The sequence below is a fragment of the Pempheris klunzingeri genome, chromosome 7, assembly GCF_042242105.1.
Source record: "Pempheris klunzingeri isolate RE-2024b chromosome 7, fPemKlu1.hap1, whole genome shotgun sequence".
NCBI classification, from domain to species: domain Eukaryota; kingdom Metazoa; phylum Chordata; class Actinopteri; order Acropomatiformes; family Pempheridae; genus Pempheris; species Pempheris klunzingeri.
This window is the reverse complement of record NC_092018.1, coordinates 8,068,933-8,096,053: the sequence shown is the minus strand read 5'-3', so window position 1 is coordinate 8,096,053 and position 27,121 is coordinate 8,068,933. Positions and strand designations below refer to the sequence as shown.

Here is a 27,121-nt window from a genome sequence, read left to right as displayed (position 1 = left end):
ACAAAAATTTTATCCAGTATTTGTGCTAAGCTAAGCTAAGCAGCTGCTGGCTGTAGCCTCGTGTTTAACAAACAGACATGAGTAGTATCAGTCTTCTCAACTCTCTGCAAGAAAGTTGCAATTCCTGTATTGTAGAACTATGTCCTCAATCAATAAAATAAAATGAAATCTCAGAATGAGTGTTTAAATGTAATGAGAGATGACCTGATATTGTCTTGACTCTCCTCTGTGGAGTGGAGGTTTTCTTGATCTCAGACAAGAACTTGAGCAAGTCCTCATCACTCAAACGATCTCCCTCCTGACACACACACACACACACACACACACACACACACACAGTTAGCAACTAAGTTGCCACTAAGTTGCAGCCTTTGCTTCAAAGATAAATAATAGAGATAGTTTAAAAAACAGTGAAGTCACTCAATTTTCTGAGTCATGGTTTTATGAAAGATTGATGTTTAATGAAAGAATGAGACATGGCCAGGCTGTAACCACTACTAGTTAGTCAGTTGTACTGTATCTTGTATCTCAACTAAATAACCCCGTCTGTTTGTGCTTGGGTGGCAGTCCAACCTGTTTGAAGATGGTGCTGATAGTGATGGTAGCAGGTTTGAAGGCAGAAATGTTACAAAACTGATCATCAATGGTATTGTAACGTTCAGAATTCCTCCTGGGGAGCTGCGCTCTCCGGTCAATGCTGCTGGATTTACCTAGAAAAACAAAAAGCGTAAAGGTTATGGGTCAAATTATACAAACACAACAACACGCAATCTGTGAAAATGCACACAAACGCCTGCAAGTCATCAAAGGGTGTTGCTGACACCCACAATTAGGACACACAAGCACACACCTCCTTTTAAGCTGTCAGAGTCTGTGACATCGCGGTCTATCGTTGCAGTAGAGATGACTTCCATGATGTTAACGGTTGCCCATGCAAAGGGCATGCGATAGCGACCCAACCTCTGGCAGAACATCTCTGCCTGATTTCGCAGCTTCTCAGACTTGTCTTTGTTCTGAAAGACCAAAAGCAAAATGAGGCATTTCTAAAAATATGCCAAAAATGCCTTCAACGTCAGAGCATAGTATATCAGATGTTTAGATATGGATGGTTACAGGCAAAATCTGCAGTATCTTCTTTAGGGTTCTACTGTTTAGTGACAAATAGTTTTCTTTGTTTAATACCTTGGCTGATTCACATTCCCTCATTGTTATGTATGGGTCAGCGCAGTCACTGATCTCTCCCTGCTGGAGAACCTTTTCAATCTAAAACACAGACAGGAAGTACATGAGCCATCAGAGCAACTCAGCATAATCACACTCAAAAAATCCATAGTTTGTTGGCAAATGTACTGCATAAGGCATACAGAATTTATTACCTTGATGACCAGGTAGATATCTGGGGACGGGTAGGTGATGGAGAAGATGCCGGATCTGGCCAGGGTGGAGTGATCCACATGTGGCGTGTGAGGTTTTAGGAAGTTTTTAAACTGTTCTGAGTTCAGATCACAGTAGAAGTTCTCCGATATCTGGAAAGAGAAAGAGATGAAACGTTTAGCTTTACAGAGCCAAAAAAATGTCTCTTGTCTTTACCAAAAGCACATACAAAAGGCTCCAGGACTGTGGTTTCATGTAAACCAAAGACTGATCCTGGAATAATATCTGTTCAGTACAAATCTCTCCACTGTTTCTCTACTGGCCGTCCTAATGACCCCAGGCTAGGAACATAGCCATATGTCCTGGTCTGGTCTGGCCTGGCGTGGTGTGTGTCATGTGATCCTATTCACTGGAAAGCCATTAAGCATTCTCCTTCATTCTGCTCATCCCAGAGGACCTCCATTACACTGACCACACCAAAGCAGACTTCTGGGCAACCAAACCTTGCTGTTTTTTTATTTAAAATCCTTAAGACAGTCACTGCAATCAGATTATACACTCATACATGCTATTCTAGGTTGATCACTTTTATTTTAAATCAGATTTTATGTATTAACAAGCCAGAAGGCCAAACACTAGATTTTGTGGCAGAAATGACCTTGTTCATTTTAAAATGAGTGCCTCATTTTAAACTCACTACAGGAGTGAAAGTTCTCAAAAGACTGCAGTTGAGGAGTCCACTTTTTACTGACGAATGACTTCTTGGAATCTCAATAATCAACGCCAGCTGACGCTTTAATAGCCTATTATGCTTAATATTCTCATTCAACAGAACAAACATGTCAAACAAAGCACAAGTGTTCGCAGAGTTAATGTTTATAATCAATTACAATAACATGCACTTGTGAGAGTCAGCCCTTTTTAGCATTAAGTATCTGTCAGACCACAGAGGCTATGTGTCTGACTGACTGACACACACTGTTTAAGAGCAAAAGCGTAACAATTTCTAATGACGCACAGTTGTGACAACCCCAGTGTTGTTGCCATGGCCAATTTAGCAACTGTGTAGAAAGATTGCGAGAACTTAATTCAAAATAACAAGCGTTCTCCTATACAGCTCCATGAACCCTATGCATATATGATTAAAACACTGGTTTACTTGTTCTGATCACTCACTGTGCCCTCCCAGCGGGTTGCCCAGTCTTATATGATAACAACAACAAGATTAATAAATGCCTGTATTAAACTTGGACAGAAACAGAAATTTCTTGCTGAGCACAGAAAGTAATCACGCACTGTGAGGGCATATTCATCTGTTTGCATGTCTGCTTTGTCTGTTTATATCCATGAATCTGATATCATAAGTAGGCCACTTGTTGGATCAAATCCTGTGTCGGCACCTTGGCTGATGGACCAGAGAGGCATGATTAATAACTAGAGTATTATATGGAATTATATCAACATCTGCTGCAGATTTCACAGATGTGAGCGAAAAAACAAACCCAGGCACAGCAACAAAACTCGCCATGAGAGGATGCAGGAATACAAGAGAGAAAATGAGGCAGCAGAAATGTAAGAAAATAAAAGTTAATGCTCTTGAGGAAACAGAGAAAAAGAAACAAGTGTACTGAGGACTGGAGATGGAGAAAGGCAGAAAGTAAAAAAGAAAGTATTAGAGTGAAGAGTTCAGAGATAAATGGGTCAGTAGCAAATGCTTCACAGTTCCACTACAATTAAACGGAGAAAACAAGCTTTACAGTCTGTCCTTCGCTCAGACAGAGACAGATTTCATGGCTCTTTAATAGTCTGGATCTGGCTCTGCTCAGCGTAATAGGCAGGAAGTTGTATTTTCCTCCATAAGGACACCCATTGGTTCATCACATAATAAAATTAGTAATTCTAAGCAAAGTACGCAGTGAAGATGTGACACTTCAGCTCTGCCCTTATTGGCTGAAATCAGTGGAAGGTAAATGTCCCTGATCTACAATACACTCTTTAACATTTAGTCAAAATATTTAATGCAGTGTAAGACCTATACTGTTTGTGTTGTCCCAAGACCTGCTTACATACAGTCCATTTTCTAAAATATGGGGCATTAAATTGCTCTATCATACCCAACAGACGATCTAAGAGCCATCAGTCCTGCAGACAAGCTAGAGTGCAGCTGGGCAGCGCTGACAAGAGGGCAAGGCCATTGGCTAAAACCCTGTCTCATCTGAGAGCTCCATGAGCACTTAAGTACAAACTAAATCCTTCCAGCCTCTTCACCCAAAAAACTATCCAGCTGTGTAAATCCACAGAAAACATGCAAACAGCCATGGCTCAAACTAGGCAACTGGGAAAATGCAGTGCAGTATTAGTAGTTACAGAACCAAAACATGACGACCCCCAGGGGCATGAATATGTGAGGATGATGAGACATAAAACCTTGTAGATTACACTGATCCCTCACTGCCACGCTGACTGCCAAAAGAAACTACAAGACCTCCCCACATCAACTGGAGGCACATGACACACAACAGTTAGCATGACACAAGGGTGGACAAAATAACAAAAACTATAAAATAACTTAGACCTGCAGTAAATGCCATCTTGATGGCATTTTTGAAGCTCAGAGTACTTATCATGTTTGATTTTTGGTGAGACACTCAACAGTGTCAATTGTTCAGTGACAGTGAGGATTTACTTGTGACCAGTGTTCCTCTTCGTCAGTGAAGTTTTTGTCTATTTGATGGATGGTTTTCAAGATGCTTCATCCTGCAACATTACCACAAATAAACCCCCACCCACAGTTGCGGAGACTTAACGTGGTATGTTTGATAATTGGGATCAAGTGTTTTTTCCAAAGGGCTTTACAATTTGTGGCAGCAAGGTACCATGTAAGCTGCTGCTCTAACTATCAGAAACATCAGGGGTTCAAAGTCTTGCACTACAACACATAAATTATGGCCTTAAATGTGACCTATGTTGCCTTTAAACCTCTCGTGCTCACTATCAAATCAAATCAATCAAATCATGTGTAGCGACCAATCAAAAAAGGTGTTGATCAGATAAAATTGAAACTGAATGTGTGAGAGTATACAGAAGCATTTTGTGTTTCTTGGCTGATTAAAGCTTAGAAAATTGGCCCATATACAACAGTATTTACATACATTATTGATGTAAACTGTGTCACGGAATTAAAAAGCCAGTCAGTCAAATCTGATGGTGATAGCTGATATTGAGCTTTTATTTTAGGTAGTTCTGATACAATTTGGTTACACTCGGACCACGGATTGTGCTTTTAACAATAGTCACCTGTGCTGCTGCCTTTACAGTTGAGATTTTCAAACGTTGCTGTCAGACTTAATCACAAGCACTACAAGACTACAACACCCATCACCAACTCAAAGACACACAGACAGTCTCCACAACAAACACATGTAATGATCTTCACCAAACCGGCATTTACTGCAGGGCTATTGTTTTATACAATGTTACTGTAATGAACTGTACTGTATGTTATATGTTGGTGAGCATGTTTCACAAGTTTCTAGGACAGAGATTACAACATTAGAAACACCATTAAGACAACATTAGAAATTAAAAAAAGGATTGAAGCAAAGTTTTCTTACCTTTTTCTTCTCTTTCAGGTCGTACAAGGCCATAGTGGCAAATATGGGCTCGATGTCAATCTCAAACCTATGAAGCCATTAAGAAAAAGAAATGAGTAACTCAATCATAGCAACAGAGATGAATATTTAAGATACATAACATTAGTTTTTCCTTTCACTATACTTCTGTTCTGCTTTTTTATTCCATTCTATTCCTGTAGATTATTGTTGTATTGAGAAGCCACAAAATGGACTACAGTAAGTGATAACATGTTTGAACTGAGGGTTAAAGGATAAGGGGTGAAGTTGCCAAACCACCGCAAGCAGAGAAATGAGTTCAACTAAAACATTTGGCAGTTTTATGGGCTGCATGAGGGACAAGTCAGATCAAAAGTGAAAGGCAGAAACGTTGTGTATGCATACTCTCTGTATGCGCGCTTGTGTGTGTGTTATATGTGTGTATGAATGATCAAAAACAGAAAGAGACACAGAGACAAAATCCCACAGAGAGAGGGAGGGACAGTGAAGAACAACAACCACTGCACAGCAATCCTTCACTCTCCCACACTGCGCTGTGCGTCACATGTACGGCAAAGCCTTTTTGAAACAAATTACTCAGCCTTTTAAGTCATGATCCGATGTGACATAGAAGAATGTACTGTATGTTAAATGCTAAGCAAAAGGTCATTGTCATAAATAAGGGGGTGTTAGAATAATTTCCCTTTATCACAACTAACTGTTGGTTCCTTGTCCAACTTCTAAGAGAAACAGAAGGCAGCTGTTTAAGTCCTCCCTCCTACAGTACTATGAAAATGTATGGCGTACTTGATAGCTTGGCATCGGATCAGGATGCGGTCTCCAATGTGTTCTTTCGGGCAGTCAGGGATGGGCCGGATCTCCACTGCATCTTCCTGGAACACAGTAGCAGAGAAAAATTTCACACCGTGCAAAGAGAAATGAAGGAGTTGTTACATTTGGAAGGGATTTAGGATCTTAAACAAGATTCACAGGTGTTTATGAATTGGTATGAACTGAAATTAAAACAGTGTGCAGAACAGAAAAAATATGTAATCCATTTACTAACAAGAAAGGTGTAACCTGGTGATGCTTTTTATATCTCTTTGCCCTCTTGAAAGTGCAAATTTAGAGTTGAGTCTGTAAGTTCTTATAAAATCAATGTTTTACTAAGACTTAAAATACAGTTTTAAACGTGTGTATCACTTTGTTCCAAACACTTAAGTCTACTTTTATAAGGAAGACAGGGAGAAGGGGTGCATCAGTTTGTTATCCACATTATACATTCATCTGCCAATTACTTTCTTGTTAAACATTTGGTCTATGAAATGTCTGAAAATACTGAAGAACGTTCAATATCCCAGAGCCTATCTTCACATAGTTTGTTTTGTTTGCCCAAAATCCAAAGATATTCAGTGTACTATCACATAAAGCAAAGAACTAAGCAAAACCTTATGTGAACATTGGGAACTTTGGGATTTTTTTCCCTTAAAAAATGATTATGAAAATAGTTTTGAATTTATGGCAATTGATATTTGTCACATGGCTTATGAATATTGATTGACTGTATATCAAGAAATCAAACAACCTCAGATCCCACCCTGATGAAGGCAAGATATCCATAAACATTTGGACAATGAAGCATGATATGTTGGAGGAGAATTATATGACTTTTAATCAGCACTAACCTTAAACCACATGGTTCCTATGTCCATGCGTGCACTAGTATAGTACAGCATGTAAGTGCCAACTCTCACTATAGCTCACCTCATCAGCTGGCGGATACAGAGCAAACAGCTCTGGGTGTCTGTTCCCCTGCCGTGCATCCTGGTTGAAGCGGTCCAGCTCCTCAGGGCTGCTGAAGGCCAGCAGCCCCTCCACTCTCTGGTCTGGGGTCAAACACCGCAAGTTAAAGTCGGAGGAGGTCAGCGTGCGGCCAGAGTCATCATTCAGCCCTGCTAGAGTTGGAGACTTGACCTGGGACAAGGACAGAAAGCAAGGGGTAAGGGTGGTGACAGGGTTGGGGGTGGGGGAGGATGGGGAGAATAGGGAGAATAGGGTGAATAAAAATGGAAATGGAGCAATACGAGAAAAACAAAGGATCAGCAAAATAAGGGGTTATTAAGGCAAAATATCCAGAGGGATGTTATTAAGAGAGGCATCAAAGAAAATGTGTGCAGGGTAAGGAATACTATATTAATGGAAAACTGGTCGAAGCCTGTTCCTCCTCCATTTAAACATTATTATGTGAATAGGGTTTGAGTAAATGGGGGAAAAAGGCATCCTTGTCAACCCCTTTGAACTTCCCAAGAGATTCATGACTTTCCTCCCCAGCATTCCCCCAAGGCTTCAAATCTCCCAACCTCCTCCCATTGTCTGATTGAATTTCAAAAAATATTCACACCATTTCACAAATCATCAACAACATACATGACGTGCAGCCACTGTTGTTATCTTATCAGCAGGCGCAACAAACAGCTAACAGGCATTTAGACAGTCTAGACAGCTTCTGTTTTGGCCTGGAGACGATGACAGTCTCTTGTGTTTTCTTCTGATCAAGGCTTACTGAATGTATAATGCACAACACAGGTTCAGGTTTATGTTCACTGTGGTTCATAAAGTGAAGCGATTTATCGCAATATTGAGCAGGTGCTTCCTTCTTTGTTGTAAACATGCAGTTTTCTTGCTGCATTTCCATAGTAGCATACATAGCAAAGTCACTGGAATGCAGGAAATAAGGCTATTGAATTTTGTTATGCAATATGCTGGTATGTGTTACTCGCGATATCGATGCATTGTGCGTTATCTGATCAGATTCTGTAATCAGAGATCTAACTGAAGGGTGATGGCTTGTTTAACAAAAATGATAGCAGCAAAGAGGGACGAGCTGACTTTCTAACCCAGAGCCACAAAGGCCCTGGAAAGCAAGCTCGCTAGACGCTGCATTTTTCTGACATCCAGCGCCCTGCCGGAATTGGCCTGTTAGACAAAAATGGGCACCAGGAAGAGGCATGAGCTTACAGCTTTTGATTCAACTCACTCAATGCTCACTTAATATACCAGTGTCACATGCAAGTGTACTGAAATGTGTGTGAGAATCTAGCATGAGAAAGACGACGAGCCTTCTGATGAAAAAATCCAAACTCTGAGACTGACTTGAACACATCTTAGCTGGGGAGTCCATGGCAAGGGAAGCAAAGGCAACAAATGTTTTTTTTGAGCAGAATGTCATGTCAAGTCATGTGCAAAAGCATATCATCTCAAGTGCAGTATAATCAGCTGATTGAGGCATCCTCTGCCCATCAGTAAGAGGTCTCTTAGGGTGGCACTGGCACCATATGGAATTACTCAGACTCAGCTACAAGGCAGGGCATAACCTCACTGCCCCTATGCTGCATCCTGCTTTAAACAAACCCTGTTGCCACCCCTCTCCTCTTGTCACTTTCATTCACAATATCCATCAATCTCACATCCCAGTTCTCCAAACCACAGGCAAGGACTGACCGAGATTCCACCCTGAAGAAGCGTCACCCTGTTCAGGCTGCAAGGAACCATCACATCATGATCCAAGAGCTATTGCTAAACCAGATTGGACCATAGAGGAGACCCATTAAGCGCTGAAGGACAATGGTGCTATGCCTTTCTCTGTCACTCTCTTTCTGGCATGAAGCTCATGGGAAGCCTGCGGCGGTAATAAGGGCCTTTTGGTTTGGGTGATTAACCAGAATTGGCAAGAATGGGGTGACAGGAGGGGGCTGGTGAGACTGACTGGGTAACTAGCCAGAGGCTGGGAGTGGCGCTGACTGAGACTCGGATTGGCCGGGACTGCCTGATGCTGGGAGCTAGGGATTTGGCCTCTATGAGACAAAAGAGCAAGAGAGAGAAGTGAGAGAGGATGGGAACGCTGCTCGAAATAATGCCAGCCGGGTACTGAGGCAGGGATCTGTAATGAAAGTAAAGGACTGAGGCATGCAGAAGTAAGCTATTGATGAAAATAGTAGAATAGAAAAAACATAATTATATAAATTTAACCACAATATCTCTCTGACTATCTGGCTACATAGAGGTCATGAGAGTTTGTGTAGGTTTAGTTTTGTGCAAGGCAGACAGAGTAAACTTTAAAGAGCCACTGCCACAATGGAAAGAGTGATAGGAATAACAAAACACTGTTTAAAGCAGCCCCAACCCCAATGTCCCACTCCTCTCTCACATTTCACGTTCAGCATTGTCCTCTCTCTCAAGCCTTGATCAGTATGGACCACCATACTGCTCTCACTTGATGGTCTTCCTCTCACAAAAGACACTTCATCTAAGTGCAAAATATTGGCATTTGAGGGCTAAGTTGGAAAGTAGCTTTTCTTGTAGTTCTGCTCAAGAAACACAATGTGACATTTTGGGGAATGCACCGATTTCATCAGCACCAGTCTCATGTCTGTGTGTTAATTGTGGAGACAGTGCACAGAAGCAATTAAATTAGCTTGGATTCGACTGCCAGCAGGGAAAAACATGTTATTAGCATATTGTGCCTTTTTGCCTTTATTTGATAGTAGCAATAGAGATACAGACATGAAATGTAGGGGGAGAGAGAGGGATGACATGCAATAAAGGTTCCGCAGCCGAACCGTAGATATTACAGTTATGTGGTGGTGTGCACCTTAATAATTAGGCTACCTGGATGGACCAACCGATATAACCGTAGATATAACCAACTGTAGATTGTTTGTTGAATCAGTACACAAACAGAAGTGCAAAAAACACTAAAAAAACGAATCTGTCAAACTAAACTAATCCCGAACTGGCTCTAACTTAACAAAAGAGTGAATCTGTTATAGAATGCCAACTTTCTAAGAAAGCAAATAATATGTTTCCCAAAATGTCAAATTATTCCTTTAAATTTAGATGCTTCAAATTCATGCAGTTTATACAAACGGTGTATTCTATGCCGTCTCAGGACTATGATCTTTTTTGTATGTTCTCAGAAAGGGGTCGAACCAAAACCCCCAACTGTTTCAGCAACAAGCACATCGTCAACAGCAATGATTTAAATATCAGTAGACCGACATAACAAGAAGACAGGCGTGTAGAATTGTTAAGAACAGGACTGGCTGAGAAAGGAAAGAAATGAAAAATGGTTCTAGCGTATCAACACTAGCTCTGAAGAAGACTTTTTGAAGAAGGCTAATACTTCCCCGTTATTGAATAGTAGACTGTGGGTTAACACTCAGGTTAAGTAAACCTTGTACGCACTTAATGTTCATACTTTAAAAGACTTGGGTTTGAGTAAGGATTTTAGTGAGGATTACTCACTGAAGACATGTTGGTTCATTTGTCTCAACTTTTTTCACATGCACCTGAAACTTCAGATGATGCTCTGTGTGTTTGTGTGTGTGTGTGTGTGTGTGTGTGTGTGTGTGTGTGAGTGTGAGTGTGAGTGTGAGTGTTAAATGCATGGTTGGTTGTGTTTGTGTTTCTTACTGGCTTCTGAGGGTTTTCTGGCTGGAAATCGGACTCAAAGGTCTGTTTCCGGAGGAGTTTGTGTAGGCCTGCTCGTTCCGAATATGCGTTCCAGCCATCCCCCTGGCACCTTCACACAAACACACACACCAGTTCAATGACCCAGACAGCAACACACACATCAAACACAATATGCATGGTACTGATACACCTCTCTGCACTTCTATCAAACTAGATAACAAGAAAAACAGAATCCTTACGCAACATAATCATGTGTGTATTGCGTCTGAGTGTGTGTGGGAGATCATCAGACAGGACATCCCAGTGTGTAATGTTTATCAGGCTCTCTCGGGCCTCTTGTTTCCTGTTTCACAGACATGTGCAACTGTGGCAGTTGGCACCTGTTGCACAGTGTGACAGCTAAACGTTTTATTTCTTTGGTTGAGATACTGCAACCTGGAATGCCTTGACATATGCGGAGAGTATCCATAAGAAGCATATAAACACTGTAATTCAGAGAACATCCTATCAGGTATTATTTTCACATCAAAACATTTAGTTTTCCATTTCGAACCCTCCAAAGTAGATTCAGTTTTGTCAGGTTAAGTTATCTGTCAAGGTACCTACTGTATGTGAAGCCATACAGCATGCATATCAGCTATACAACAAAGTCCTGAACACTTTGACTGTAACTGTTGTATTTCTGTAGAAGATAAACTACCTTCTAGAGACCACAAGCCAAGGCTGGATGTAACTCTTGATACAGTCTCTCACATGTGGATCCAACTCCATTCTACAAGGAGAGAGACAAGCAGGATAAGAGAACATGTACATTCTCATGCAGACACGCATGCAAACATTCACAGACAACTGATTCATTCCTCGTCTATCTTAATCTGTACTTCATGGTCAAGGTGCGGGACAAGTGACTGCCCAGAATAAGCTAACATGAGTGGAAAGAATGTGTGAATTTATCTGTGCTCAATGTCAGACATCGTGTGACCCACCCATCTTCAGGGACAGAGTGTCGAACAGTGCGACACTCCTTCTCCATCTGATCCACCCTCAGGTCATCGTCGGGGAAGTCTCCAAGCTCCTGCATTAGAGCTGAGTCTCCACTTCTTAACTGCGACATCAGGAATTCCTCCAGGTCCAAAGGCTCCACTGCTTCATATGACTGAGGCTGCAGAAGGAAGGGGTGATGGAGGAAGGGAAGAATTAGGACACTTATGGGAACATATGGGTAATATTTTTTTCTCATAAATGTAAATCATACCAGGACTTAAGACTTAAGACTTAGAGTTAAGATGACAATAAACAAAAAGAATATGGAAGATATTATAAGGCAAACAACAAAAATAGATTCATGTGCTAAAGGGTGATTGATGAGTTTGTATAGTCCATACAGTGCAGAGAAGTACTGAGGAAAAGAAAGAAAGAAAAGATGGGGAGGGTGGTGGGAGACATGTTTAGACCAGTTATGTTGAATCATGACTACTTTCTAATACCTCATACCTGACGAGGAACAAACGATTGCAGCACAAACATAAATAGAAACTGGAACAAACTGGCCTGTATCAGCCAGCCAGGCTTTTTTTTTTTTCTGTGAGCCTATTTTTAGACAGAAACTCTATCAGCCTCCACTCCAAAGCAACAGCAGATCAAAGGGAAGTCTGTAATCACTTTTATGTACAGTGCAATGGGCTGAAATTTTCATTGGGGTCTTTGAATCAGTACATATTGTTCAATCATCAGTGCATACAATGAAACAAATTCTCACTGGTACTTAAAGGGTGAGAACAGACATGCTTTTCATCATTAGAAAGAGCTCACCAGGGAAAAAAACACAACTGATGAGATAACACAAGTCCCTTTTGTGGTCCCCGCTTGGCTATGGTGGTAAAAGGGGAACCTGCATGGAGCAGGTGTTACTGTGAAAAGTGGGCAGATCTCCAGATTGATTACAGTCTGCAGGCTGTGGCTCGAAAGCATTGGAGATAAGCATATCCCACAATATCATCCTGAAATATTTCCTATATAATTAATAATAAAAGAAAAATGTCTTGTCAAAGTCAATCAACGTATACAATGCATCGCTTTAAGAGAGAAATCTGCCCTAGCACTATCCAAAACGAATCTTTAAGCTCCTAATTGTGCACACTGTCCCACACAGGAAGCATTTGCATGACAAACAGATAGTGTGTGAAAGACTGGATGTGAGAGAAAGTGTCTGTACAGGAGACCGATAGAGAAAAAAGAAAAATACAGAGCCAAAGCAGCCAATGGCCAACCACACTGACAGATAATATGTACACACAGGAGAGGTAGAGATCACTGCAGCAACAAGGTGAGTCACTGCTGTACTCAACTTTTAAAAGCGGAGCAAATTCCATTTGCCTTCAGACATGTTTTTGCAGATAAATCCACCCTAAGGGATATTTTTCTCTACAGAGCATTCCAGGGGAAATCGTACCATGTGAGTGAGTATTAATGGTTAGCATGCAACACAAAAAGGAAAGAATACAGACAGACCGACCGACGGAACAACTGCACAATTATTATTTTACAATACAAATAACACCTTCTCCTTTGCATAGGAGGAGTCACCTCAATAATGTCTCTACAGTAGCCGTGTTCTCCATATGTGCATGTCTCTGGCTCTCTTCCTCAAAGTCCGAACAATCATTGTAGCATGGCCTCTTTCTCTGTTTAGGATGGATGCTAACAAAAACAAATGAATGCAAATCTATGCATGCCTCTGATCAGTGCCTGCTGCTCTGGGGAGTCCAAAGAGGAGCAGGCGAGAAACTACCTCTGCTTGCCAAATTAACAGCCAAAATTTCTATAAGTTTACTCATTATAAAGGTGACGCCTTTGCAACTATTAACGAGAGGAAAGACTGCTTTTACCTAACCGACAAAACTCTGTTCAGACACATGCAACAATAAACAAATAAGCCTTTTTTTGAAAGTTGCACATTTTTAAGCCAATAACTTTAATATCAATCAATCCATGACATTCATCCATTAAAAAAAAAAAACTATGTGCATCCACCGACATCACTGCTTTCAATGTGCATTGACAAAAATGAGCGGGGAAGGAAAACAGACATGTAAAGAACTCATGACAAACAAATTGCTTAGAAAACAGTCACATTTAACCTGAGTTATGATATTTAAGACAGTTAAGTTTACCAATTATATAATTCAAAAGTCTCACTAAAGGCTAACTGTGCTCATATGGATATTGGAGACTTACCCAGCTGAAAATGAAAACTGCACCATTAAAAGGAAGCGTACAAAATGGCGCACTCCGGATATGGGAACCTACACAGTGCACCTACTGATGCTGAATGTTTTTTGTTGAAAGTAAGCCACAACGCAGTGCACAGATCCTCTTTAAATTGATCCTCATATTCCTAGAAGCTAAGAACTCCAGCAGATCTGAGAAGAAACTATTAGCATTTCCAAAAGGGGTTTGTGTAGCCAATCAAAATGAATGTTTAAGTCGAGCCTCACTGTTTGAACCCACAAAATGTTTTCACAGCCGTTTCGAGCTTTCAGGCAAAATGTTAGAGTTAGAGTTGAAGTGGAGAAACCACAAGACATTAAAGGAAGTGACATCAGCAAGGCGTCCCTCCATCAACTGGTGTTTCAACAGACAGGAACAGGAACCACACACACACACAGCTTATGCACACACACATGCACAAAAACACATGGGGCTTTTCCTCTTAATCTCTCAATTTGTATATTAAACCTACAACAAACACCACTCAGTCGATATTCCTCATATTTAGGCACTAAAAATAGCAGGAGAGTAAGAGAAAGAGAGAGAGAGAGAGAGAGAGAGAGAGAGAGACAGCGAGAGAGAGAGAGAGAGGGAGAGAGAGAGAGACAGCGAGAGAGAGAGAGAGAGGGAGGGAGGCGATAATCAACTACAGCAACAAACATCCCTCCCTCCTCGCAACAAACATCCCTCCCTCATCCCTGTGCTAGACGCGACTGCTGAATAATGGGAAACTATCATCCTGGAGATTATAGTATTAAAACCCCTCTCCCGCATTCCAAATCCAGCCATATTAAAGATTTGCCCGTGTAAGCTGCAAGGTAAGCAGGCCCCATCCAGTGCCTGTCAGCGGGCAAGGCACTGACCCATTTCCCAAGCAGGTTAGAGATTAAATGTGTTTGCCTGCTACAAGCTGGGATGGGATGGATGGTCCAAGTACTCCTCCTCAAACCCTGTCAGCTGACGAGCTCAAGGATCGTCACTGGGAAAGTATCAAAGGGCTTCAGCTCAGTTAGTCAGGCACACGGATATGTCGGGTAACTTAGTGCCTGAGAGCTTTGGAAAACTTTAAATGAGAGATGTAGGGCAACAGAGAGAGAGAGAGAAACGTGAAGGGAAGACAGAAATAGAAAAAAGAAGAAAGACTGAAAGAGAGATATGTGAATCTGAGAGACAGTGGTTCAGAGGGTACCACAGAGAGCACAGAGAGTGTAGAGGGAACAAATCCCTGCAAAGGATTACTGTGCATCATTCTGTCTGCTTGCTTGAGAGAGCAGGAATCACTGTAACTGTCTGCTAAGCTTCAACTGAAGAGACAAGAAAATAACTTGTCATAATGGCATCCAATCCTCTAGATATACCATGTTTCCAAAACCCTTTTAAATGTAAAGCATTGTCAGCCTGCTTTTAACAAAAGCATGTTAAGCCATGACTAAGTTCACATCTCAGCTATTGTAAGAGGAAGAAAGACTCTTCCTAAAAAAACACCCCTCTGAAATGCAGACAGCTGTTTTTGCAAAATCAGTAACTTCTGTTGAAGCAGAATTTCTATGATTCAAATTATAATCTTCAAGACTAGACGCCCCACTGAGTCAGACGTTCTAAGTACTAATGACAGTAAAGAGGATGTGAGGAAGATATGCTTATAGCCCTTTGGTGGTGTAAGCACAAACACTGAAGCAGTGTGAGTGCAGCATTAGAGGAAACCACTACGCTGACCTCCTAGTCAATGTATGAATTTCTCCTCCTCTAGCGTTACATCACCAGTACTAAGAGAAGCAACATCATATAAAAAAAACATTCATTTTTTGTCTGCTTATTTTCTATAGCCCTCTAACATGTTAGACAGTAACTATGTACATAAAAAGGAATTTATCATTGCTGTATTTTTTCCCTTACTTAAGTAGAAACTGTCTCATATTTCTTACTTTCCTTGCTAAAACCTGCCTGCACATGTTAGCTGAAATACAAATAACTAATAGCCCTTTGTTCTATGTAGCTGTGAATCAATCAGTGATACATATCCTGGATAATGTGATAAATAGCTTACAGATAGGAATGACTAAACTCCAAAAGCCAAGGTATCTTTTTATAGAAGAGAACTCACCACAGTGAGGTACACTGAGGCTGAAGCGTTGGAGTTTGTTCGGCTGTGGTTAAAGCCATAGTTCCCACTGAAGTGTCGTCTGATCTCTGCAGAAGAGTGCCTGGAATAAAGCATGGAAACACATACAGATTCATAAGCTTTTGTGTTCCGGAGTCTGAAAATTATATTTATTGCATCAGTACACCATATTTGTAGGCTATGTGAAGATTAATACTGGTATGAAACCGGCGTTGAAAACATCGACAACCTCATGTAAAACCACAACTTTTGTGCAGCTCCACCAACATGCACACAGTGTATCTTAATGTGAGATGCAACAGCAATTCCTCCATTGTTCCTATTCGCATTAGTTTGAATTGGTCGGCCATGGTGATTCCATTCAAGCTATTGTTCGCTCTTTACAGAAGCACATCTCTGCTGGCTGTGTAAATGCTTTGTCATGCTGGCAGCCATACAGGCAGTAGAATAAATTTGGTGTCCTGATTTAAGGGTCAGAGTGAGCAGGAAATCAACATGACATAGGAAAAGAGAAGTATTCAAATATAATGGGAGGACGGGGATGGTGTGTGTGTGTGTGTGTGTATTTGCCTGTAGTCCTCTCCAAAAAGAAGGGAGAACAGATTATAACAAGAACAAAGCCAGTGGCCCAATTTGTTGCCCACATTTCATCTATGCAACGCCGCACTCATGCGCTGTCTATTTCTTTGTAATTAATCTACCATATCATTTGAGCCGGACCAAACTCCACACAATAGCTGCTTTATTCTCTGTGGTCCAATGATGAAAGGACAGTTGTGTGTTCGTGTAAGTTTTTGTTTATGTTAAAATTGCTCGTGTTCGTCTTTTTGCGTGAGTCAGAGCCAGAGCCAGTTGATTACAACGTTCTCTCAACAAGGAGAGTTAGAGGGCAAAGCCTTAAGTAAATGGGTCACATTCCCGACTGCTTCCCCTGTGGTCAGTCTCATGGGTTCATTAAGTCCCCATAGCCATTGTTGCGACAGCCCTGTTACTAATTACCACCACAAGCCCATAAACACCAGTGCCATGGAGGAATGCCAGCCTGTCAAAACCACTAAGGCTGCAGAGTTGGGAACCATGTAAAATCCACGAGGCAGCTTCATGCAAACATCTGAAAACTGCAGCAACACCAAATCACTAAACCAGTTGGCTTTTCAAGAAGAAAAAAACTAGATTATATTTCATGTTCACGCATGCATTTGTTCAATTTAAATGGGCCATAATGAAGAGTTTGAGATTCATGCACATTCTGTTAATAACATTTTCCCGCCACTCCTGTCAATCATATAACATGCTGAGTCAATGCAATACATAGATGACGTGGAAAGGTTAAGACATGGGTGGGAGAACAGTATACAAATGAACGCAAAGAGCAAAGTCCAGCAGTGCAGCACCGTTTGATCTCCACACATAGCTGCTCCACTTCACTCCACTCCATTTAAAAAGCAAGATAAAGGACAGGAAAGAAACACGGTACAACATGTAGAAACTACAAATCAACAACAATGCAAGAAAGTACATTTAAGAAACATATGACTGCAAATGGCATAAAAAATGCCCCCCCCCACACACACACACACATACACACACACACACACACACACAGTTATCAACGTTTACTCTTTTATCAACAAAAGCGCTGTTAAGCAATCTGAACTTTCCAGTGAGTGGAACTCACTCTTAACCTACACATTTTTCAACTTATATCTACCCCTTATGTAACTCATAGAGTCGACTACAGCCTGATAAAGGGGCCGTGCAGGTGTACATATATAATACTGTACAAACACTCACAACCCTCAACTGTGTCAAGTGTTGGCTCCTCAGCAGGTTTATTACAGCGGCATGTTTTTATCTTGCACACTGGCATATGGAAATCGGCTGTTAAGGGATCTCACATATACACCCCACCCTTCACCTGCACATCAACAACTTAAAGTGTCTTCACACGTCCACTTTCTACACTACTACTGTCTTAAGGGAATGTGCTGAGTTACTCCTTGTACTGCAATGTGTCAAATCGCATAAGCCCATGGAGCTTAGAGGGACTGTAGGTAAGAAACTAAAGCTGCAAAAGGCTACAGGTCAACACAAGGAATGACACTCTTCACAGCTCCACCTCACCAGGTACCTGGAGAAGAGTAACAGAGAGTCCAGAGTTAAGACTTCTGCTCAGATATGTTTCACTTTGCAATGAGAATGACAGAGGAATGGGGCTATTGCTAAGAAGTATGTGCTTCTTCTGATGTGATACACTGCTGCTTTAACTAGATTAAATGGCCACTGCACAAGAAACAGGCCTATGGAAGACAACCTCTGCAGTGAGATTTGTCTGTGTGTGAGTTTGGTGGTTCTATTTTGACCAAACAAGAAATCCCCAAAAAAGAAAAAAAATATGTGATCTAACAAGAATGCCTTTTCTTGCCCGAGGGCAGATTATCTGTTAAGTGTATTGAGCTTGTACCCAAGGCAATCCTGTAAAACTAAAACTGTAAACTTCTAAAGAAGCATGCTCTGCCCTGTGTACAGACTGAGCCCGTTACCATCCCACCACTAAAATGTGCCCTCCCTCTATATCTATCATTGCCAATGGAGAGACAACGCTCATGTATACCAACCCATACTATTACAGAACACTGTGTATAAAGTAACATTTACATATACACACATTCAGACATGCGTGCACATATGGGACTGCTTACTTGCATACACTGACACACATTCAGGGCCGGTCTATAAAAAGACCAGACAAGTAAAACAGTAATCAGCTCTTGCCAGCAGAGCCAAATAGACATTTTACCTCTAGTGGACAAACAGCTGGTCACAGCAGACGGCATCTGTCATTCCCTTTAACAGGCCTGTGTCTCTTAGCATCCTTTGTTATATAAAACCAAAGCCGCTCACGTCAGGAAGACAAAAAGGGAGTGCTTTGGATTTTGGTAATTTTGGTGAAATTATGCAAAAGCACCTTATTTTATAATCCTAAATAAGACAATGCACTGATAATGACTTTTAATGAACCCCCCTGGATTGAATAAGTTATGAGTTCTTACAATGGATCACCCCAGAGACAACACTTTAAGGGCCATAAATATCTGACTGTCAGCAATACCTGCAAAGCTGCGAGCCGAGAGGACACAGAGGCCAAGAGCATTGGTGAATGAAGATTCACGAGCTCAGTGAAACATAGCATCAGCGTCTTGTTCTGATACAGACCGGTTTGGTGGACTTGAAAGCAGCTTCTGAAGTTTTTGAGCCTCATCAGGACGCAGGACTTCAAGTCTGAGATCTCTGAGAATGACCACAGAGGCTTGTTCTTCCTCACCACTCTTTCAGGGTGATGATTTGAATCTTGAATCTTGAATCACGTTGAAAGTCAGTCTTTATTGCAACATACAATAACAATGTAGTGTATCACTAAAATATTCCTCAAATAAGTGTTCCATGGTTTCACAAATAGGTCGGGGTAGGAGTGGAATCTGATTACCCAACATGCCGCGTCTATACGCAGTTTTACGGTACCCAGGTTACCAAAGTGCATGTAAACACAGTCTGATTTCCTGTGTAACCTGATTTCTTGTGTGAATGTAAACTCACCGATTGTCACCATATAAAATGCTTCGAGGCCTTGCGATCAAGCTAAACCACAGAAAATCGATAGCACAGAGTCAGTAATGGGATGGAACATTTGAATTCTCGTAGCTGAGCACAAAGCCTGATGACAATAATTCCCAGTTTCCTGTGTCTTTTTTTCATGGGATATAATTAGAAGAGGTAATCAACACTGATGAGGACGGCACTCTTAAAAACAGCTGCTACCGGGGAGTCGATAGCAAACTCGAGCTGTAAATCAGGGCTGTCGACAGATTAGGCACACATCAAGTCTCAAAACGTTTTTGGCACCATTATTCTGTTATTTGTGGGTGAAAAAATATATATATATCCTACATCATATTAGATTTTTATTCATTATTAATCATCTTATACATTCTTAGTTGACTGCTTCTTCAAATAGTTAATGTACTACTAGACGACAAAGCTATTTTGGAGATGGAAAATAACATGTTGTTGACTTTGATTGTTACCAGCTGTAAAACACTGGAATGTATAAGTGATTTCCCTCACGGATCAATGGTTACAATATTGTCACGGCCTCTGACGTCGTGGCCACTGTCACGCTGTGTTAATTAGATCATTCCCCATAGAAAGAAGTCTCCTCTCCAAAGACAGGAAAGGCCAGAGGGGTAAAAGCGTTTAATCATCCATCAGAATGGCGTAACGTTTGATAAAGCAGCTTTGTGTCTGACTCCATTATTTTAGGTATTTATGAGCTGTCAAACATACCTTTCATCTGTCAGCACTGCTGTTAGACTTCAAGCTATGAAGACTCATTCAATGAACGCTGGGTATCATCAGCTATAAAACAGCTGTTTTATGCTGCCATGGCATAATTACACTGCACCATGCTAAAGGAGTAATTTTTAAAATATGTACCTGCACATAAGCTGGATGATTTCTGAAAGGTCTCAGGACTCACACCCAAGGTTAAGAAATCTGATTGTGGGAACCAGAGGGAAAATCTTTCACCATCCCCTCCCTATAGAAAGAGGTTGGCCCCTTTCTGCTACGTCATGCTGTCTATGGCAGGCCTGCACTTGCTGTGTGTGCATATGGTGTGTTCCTGTCAGCGTTTCTGGAATCATCGGCAAAGCATTCCTCAAATTGAGTCTGGCTCTAAAACTGCAGTTTCACTGCTTCTCACAGCTTCATTTCTGATTAATAAACACCCCCCGGATAGCCAGAGGGCTATAATTCTACTCATGATTATCCGTGTTCACTCCTCATGACGCGACACCTACCAAGCACGCTGCTCTGCCAGAAAGACTACAATTTTCCCGGTTATCATTATCATTATCAAGTCGATCCACTAGAGGTGGGTGGCTGCTTTAGCTTGTATGTTACAGGCTAAAAAACCTTTGCCGTCTCTCCCTCATCTGAGCCAAAAAGAAACACAGGAAAACAGAGAGTGGTGTGGTGTACATGACAAGAGGGGGAAGCAGACCAAAGGGATGCCCCCACTGTGTGTCTCATACTATCATATGTCTCCAGACTTAATGGGTCTTACTGCTATCAGCACCATCACGGCTCAGCTTCCTGTCAGAGGGAGACATGCACAAACACAGCAGTCATTTGGCAGGTCACAGGCGGCTCCAAACAGAAAAAAAAGTGACCAAAAGAAACTTTTAACACAACTTCTAGCTGAGTTTGAATGCTTTAACCACAAGGCAAGTCATTTATCAAATGTTTTTTAAGCTAGTTTTGTGTTTTTGACAACCCACCCACCCCATTACTCAAAGGCCCACCAACAGTCATGGGGTTTAACAGATGTCCTGAACCAGAGCCCAGAGGAAATCAGGTGCAACTCAATCCGGATCCCCCTGCCACTTGAGAGTATTGAACGACAGAGGCCCCATGTCCACAGCTGTCCTCACACCTGTTACCATATGCTAGAAAGTAAAATTATGTTCAACAGTGGAATGAATAGGTTCAGCTACCTTCGATCTACTCATCAAAACTGAACATGGCTCTACACTCTTGTGTTGGCATTTTGCATTTTTGACTCACATTTTCTCACACTTCTATTCCATTCCCTCCTTTATGTGAAGAAATACACATTTCCTGATTTAAGACAGCCATGAACAAAAAGTGAAGTGAAACTTGAGCGCCATGATGTCCACAGCGTGCAGGATTTCCTTCACACTCCATCCTGATCGAGAGACCAAGAGCTCGAGACAGGAACTGCTACTGAGCACATATAGAATATTTAGGGGTGAATAAAAAGGTTAGGGTGAGGGTGAGGGTTAGCATGCCTTATTTAACTCTTAAGTGACTCTCTCTCAACTGCAAACATGTCTACATATATGGAATGTATTAGGGTGCGTGGCAGGTTTTCCAACCTGCTAGCATGTACTTCAGTTTCTGTTTGTCACTACTGTTCCTCTTTGTCAGTGTGATTTATTTGTGTCTGGCTTTTGTTGCCATAATTACCTGAGCTGGTTCCCTTCATATACTACATTAATTTGCAGTTAGTTTGACAAATGAACACAAAATGTAGGTCTCATGGTGTATCATGATTCTTTGAATTTACACATATGGTGGCGTCTTAGTGACCTACATGTTTAAGATGCTGATCATATAACGGCAACGTCACCGGGTCTGACAAGGAGACCTTAGCATCCCTTCTCTGTGTTCTCATTTCTTGTCGCCTTTCTACTGTCCACTATCATAATACAGACAAAATGCTTAAAAACCACAAAAAGCTTACACTACCTGGACCTACAAAGACTCACCTCAGAAAATAAATAACCTGCCTGAAATGCTGTTACTCTACTAAAACAGGCAGAATTTCCTGACTGAAAAGCACAACACTTTGTCAAATCAGTGTCAGTGAGTGTAGAACTGTGACTCTTGCATCATCACTTACTGGCTGTGCTGTTTAACACTTTGCAACCACACATTCCACAACAGCATGCTTTGCTACAGGGCAGCATCTTCTACCCAGCTCCTCCGCTGGCTCATCACAGCATTCAGGCTGTGAACCAGGATCCCTCACATCCCTCAGCAGCTGAGCTCAGCTCAGCACAGCTCAGCACAGCTCAGCACAGCTCAGCACAGCACAGCACATATCCATGACTTCTCCTGGCTATTAAAAACAAGAGTGTGGTGTGTTCACTGTGGTGGATGGAGGATTTCAGACTCACAAAATCATCAGACACTAATCTAGAATCATTATGATTATGATTGTTTAAAAGTTATTTTTAAAAGTTGTTTTTTAAGCAAACATTCTTCACTATCATGAGGATTTGCTGCTTTTCCCACCTTGGGCTTTGGGATATTGACATTTTATAGCCAAAACTATTGATCAGTGAATCAAGAAAACAACTAACAGACACATTGTTACATGACATGACATCAGTGGTGAGTCATTAAAATTCCTCATGTGAGAACATATAAATATTAATCTTACATATAAATATTAATCTTCCATTTTCATCCAAGTTACACAGTTTTGGATAGTGCACTAATGAGGGCTCATAAGAGCTGCAGAAGCGAAGAAAACCATTTGTATGTTACAGTCATTCAAGTCAATACAACACTTAACATTAAAAACTTTGTAGAGACACAATGTACGACGAAACCCAACCACGACAAAATAAATCATACAAAGTGTGGACCATAAAAATGTTATATGAGGGTAAACAATTTGCTTTTTGCAAGTTTGGCCAAAACCATCTCTGCACCCGCTCTGCGCTTATCCACTTAAATGACTAACAATACACCACCACCAACAACCACTCACACATAACTTAAGCACTCAGTTTGACCTGCTCACACACCGTTACCCCTGAAGCAGCCTTATTCGACTGCGCTGCTGATCATAGGAAGTATTAGTGTATTTGTTTCAACGTGTCACGCTGCTGAGGAGGCTTGGTACACACACAATAGACTTCCATATACATGCTTCCTCCACACCTGGCCAGTGTCACAGCAGGAACTATGACCACATCCCTCCTCATTTATAGCAGCTCTGAATGAGGCCGGTCAGACCTGACACACACACACACACACACACACACACACACACACACCACAGGAAATGATCATATTAAAAAACACTAGATATAGAATCAGCATCCTCAGCCTTTCCTATCAGGAAATGACACTGAAGTATAGAGTATAGCTTTGTCAGTGGAGAAGGTTCCTCCACTTTAGAGCACTGAGCCTTCAAGTGAGAAACTAATAACGCGTTCAGGATTGATCACGTGGCTGTCAGCATGAGCAGAAGTTAACTGTGTCCTGTGTTAATTCTCATGAGTGCTTCTGAGAAAGTTGAAGCAAAGTTTGCTCTTTGCTGTCCTCCAGGGAGCCTTTTTTCCCCCTCTGGGACAGACTGAACTAACCTGCAGTATTAACATTCATAACATGTGGCTGCCTGCTCCACTGTCAACAAAGGGCTCCCTCCCATATCTCAGGGGAGGTACCAGGAGTTCATATTCACTCATGGACCAAACCACAACCGGACCAAGACATTTTTTACCTGTTGATTTTCAGAGCGAAAGCCCGTCGCTCTGTGCTGCCCAGAGAAGCCATAAGGGAGCCTGAAGTCCTCTCCGGCTCCGCTGCTAGTCCTGATGTGTGACCGCGTCGCTGCCACCGACGCACCGCTGCTTCCCTCCTACAGCCCGACCGTCAGGTCCACACTCATCTTGGCCGAGGAGGCGGCAGCTTCACTGGGTGTAAACTTCCGCATTTGATTTTAGGCATCACGTAAAGAGAGAGAGAGAGAGAGAGAGAGAGAGAGAGAGAGAGAGAGAGGGTGGGGGTGGGGGGGGTGAGAGAGGGAGGGGACGATGGGACAGGCTGGACGGGACACGTGCGCTCCCTCGCTGCCGAGATAAGCTTTTGGTTCCTACTTCTTCTTCTTCTTCTTCTTTCTTCTTCTTCTCTCTCATTTCATATGAAATTTATTGGCTTTAATGGTATGACAGTTGGGATTAATGTTGCCAAAGTATAAAAAAGAAAAATTGTAAATAAATAAACAAAGAGCAAAATACAATTTGTCCAATGATAAAGTGTGCAATGATATGAACATTGATAATTAACATTAAAATGTATTATATACGCAGAATATTCTTTATCCTATCTACTAACTACATATCAACAGAGCACGTCGTGCATGTGTGTGTGTGTGTGTGTGTGTGTGTGTGTGTCTAGACCATTCACTGTCCCTCAGGTTGTGACATGCTGATATACTGGTTGCTTAAAGAGAATGTTCCTTATTACACTGAACATTTTAAATTAACATTTAACATCTCTCTCTCTCTCTCTCTCTCTCTCTCTCTCTCTCTTCTTGTGTGTGTTTTGCAGAGGAGTAACACAGACTGAGAGAGAGGAACCAAATCCAGTTTCTGATGAGTAAAAATGAAAGATTTCTCCAAAAGTTGTAAATGAAACAGCTCCTTAATAGAGTAGTAGTAGCCGAACACAACCCGGCTCATAAACAGTCAGTGTTTCCTGTATGAGAGCTCAGTCCTACCTCCTGTCTCGTGGCTGGAGATTGCAGAACATCACATATTTCCAAATCAAAGGAAAGAGGCAGCATCCGTTTCTGACGCCTTCTTTAATTAAATAAATTTGTAGTCCTCCGACTTTATGAGAGAACAACACTACACTGACGGAGTAGGCTACCCATTTAAAGACAAAGGAGTGGTTTTGATGTAGGATCATTGTTCTTAAATTTTTCCCAGCTGAGAAGTTTTTCTGATTTTTTTTTTTGAGTCTGGTGTGGTGATCAAATGTATTGTACATCACACCATAATAAAATGACAAAGACCTTATTTATTACAATACAATGGTGGACACTTTAATTCTGACAACATAAAGATATAAAAGCTCTGAGGTGCAGGCCTGACATGTCATTTTCGACATGTTGAGAACAAGCAGAGAGCCTCTGCAGAGCACCCGAGGGTCACTTACCCACATTTATTCATTTTTTTAATCTGATCTTGTAAACAGTTAGAAGGAGCCTCTTTCAGTCAATACTCAGTAGGCACTGCACAATGGGCCTTTGTCACCACAGGCTTCTGAATCATCGCTGCAAGGTGAAGCGTGGCAGATCACATCGATAAAGTGCACCTCATTGCATTGTGAGATCTTTAGTAAAAAGTAGTGTGCATGTCATGGTCAGTTCACCCAGACTTAAACACTCACATAACATGGCTGACAGCAAACATACAGGGGTGCGCGCTCCTTCTCCTGTGGGACACCGAGACAATCATGGATCAGGTTTCATATGTAGTCCCTCCATTAGGCTCAGAAAATGTATATTGAATTTCATATCTTTTCGATTATCGATTATTTACACATACGTAAAGATTATATAAGAATGTGAGCTGTGGGCATAAAAATGGACAAAATGTCACAGCTGAGCTTTCCTATTATAGCATTTTGTATCCGAACTGATAGAGAAGCTGTTAGTTCACACATACTATATCTCTGTGTGTCCTTTAATGTGACAGGATCTTAACACTAGCCTGTGCATAATGTTTCCTGACAGATTTGTAGGCTTGTGATATTCATTAATATTATCATGGACACCTTATTGCACCCTTAGAGGGTTTTGTGTGTGTGTTAAATCACTAGAACAAGAATAGCCTTACTTTCAGGGGATAGACACCATACCTTACATGCCACAATATAGCGTCCAATAAAAAACGCAATATTTGGTGTCATTATCATGTGTTTTATTGCAATATTATTGTCAGAGAGTGATGTTAAATATTTGGACTTTTTTAAGTATAAGATTCAAAGTCTGTGCTATTCAACATTGAGCCGAGGCACTTCATTGTGCTGTAATACAATAATATTAGTATAATGTTCAGATTCCTATAATTGTTGCAGGATTCCTGCATATTTTTGTAGGTGTGGAGTATTTTTGGCAGCCCTCACTAACTTGTGCCCTGTAGATGAAATGAGGCGTGTGGACGGCGCTGGCTGCTATAAACTGTTTTCTGTCGCCCTCTTGTGGTTCATGCTTGTCATCACATCGAGATGAGTTTGAGAAACTGCAGCTGAGGCGAAGAGAAGCAAAATGTTCGTGTGTTTATTGTCGTGCCAGTGTTTTAATAATTCTAATGATTTCCTCGTCGGTTAAATAGCGGTGGAGGACGTATTTTAGCTCATTTACTCAAATAAAAGTATGTAAGTATCATCAGAAAATTTTACTTTAAGCATTAAAAGGAAAAATAGACGGAAAAAAAGTAGTTGGTTGAGGTGGAGATAATATTTATTCTTTTTGACTAATCTTTATTTTCATTATTGATTAATCACCTGATTATTTATTCGATTGTTTGGTTTGTAAAGTCGAGGAAAACGAGAAAAATATCGCCACAATTACCAAAGAGTCCAAAGTGACACCTTCACCAATGCTTGTTTTGACCGAACACTTCTACAAACCTCAAAATTATCCAAAAAAAAATTAATTATTCAAATAATGAAAAGGAAAAGCAGCAAATCCTCTGTTTGTCCATTAATTGATTCATCGACTAATCGCTCCAGCTGTGCTTACTTTGTTGAGTAATTACTAACTAAAGCTGTCAAATAAATGCAGTGGAGTGAAAAGTACAATATTGCCTGAAATATAGTAGAGTAGACATTGAAAGTCACATGAAAAGAAAATCTTTCATATTTAATATATAATAAGAGTTTGTAC

At 41.2% G+C, this 27,121-nt stretch overlaps 1 protein-coding gene across 1 annotated transcript in view; it reads right to left on the bottom strand.

Annotated features, from left to right (window-relative positions):
* dock8 (dedicator of cytokinesis 8) overlaps positions 1-24,012 on the bottom strand; it is a 50,491-nt gene extending 26,479 nt beyond the window's left edge. Inside the window, exons 1-13 of the mRNA XM_070833997.1 lie at positions 23,948-24,012; positions 15,832-15,931; positions 11,444-11,619; positions 11,158-11,229; positions 10,458-10,566; positions 6,750-6,959; positions 5,793-5,878; positions 4,989-5,055; positions 1,377-1,526; positions 1,183-1,263; positions 851-1,013; positions 574-710; positions 205-298 (exon numbers count right to left, since the gene is read on the bottom strand). Coding sequence (XP_070690098.1) covers positions 205-298; positions 574-710; positions 851-1,013; positions 1,183-1,263; positions 1,377-1,526; positions 4,989-5,055; positions 5,793-5,878; positions 6,750-6,959; positions 10,458-10,566; positions 11,158-11,229; positions 11,444-11,619; positions 15,832-15,931; positions 23,948-24,000 — 1,498 coding nt within the window. The 5' untranslated portion in view covers positions 24,001-24,012. The remainder of the gene's footprint in view (positions 1-204; positions 299-573; positions 711-850; positions 1,014-1,182; positions 1,264-1,376; positions 1,527-4,988; positions 5,056-5,792; positions 5,879-6,749; positions 6,960-10,457; positions 10,567-11,157; positions 11,230-11,443; positions 11,620-15,831; positions 15,932-23,947) is intronic.
* Between the last annotated feature and the right edge of the window lie 3,109 nt (positions 24,013-27,121).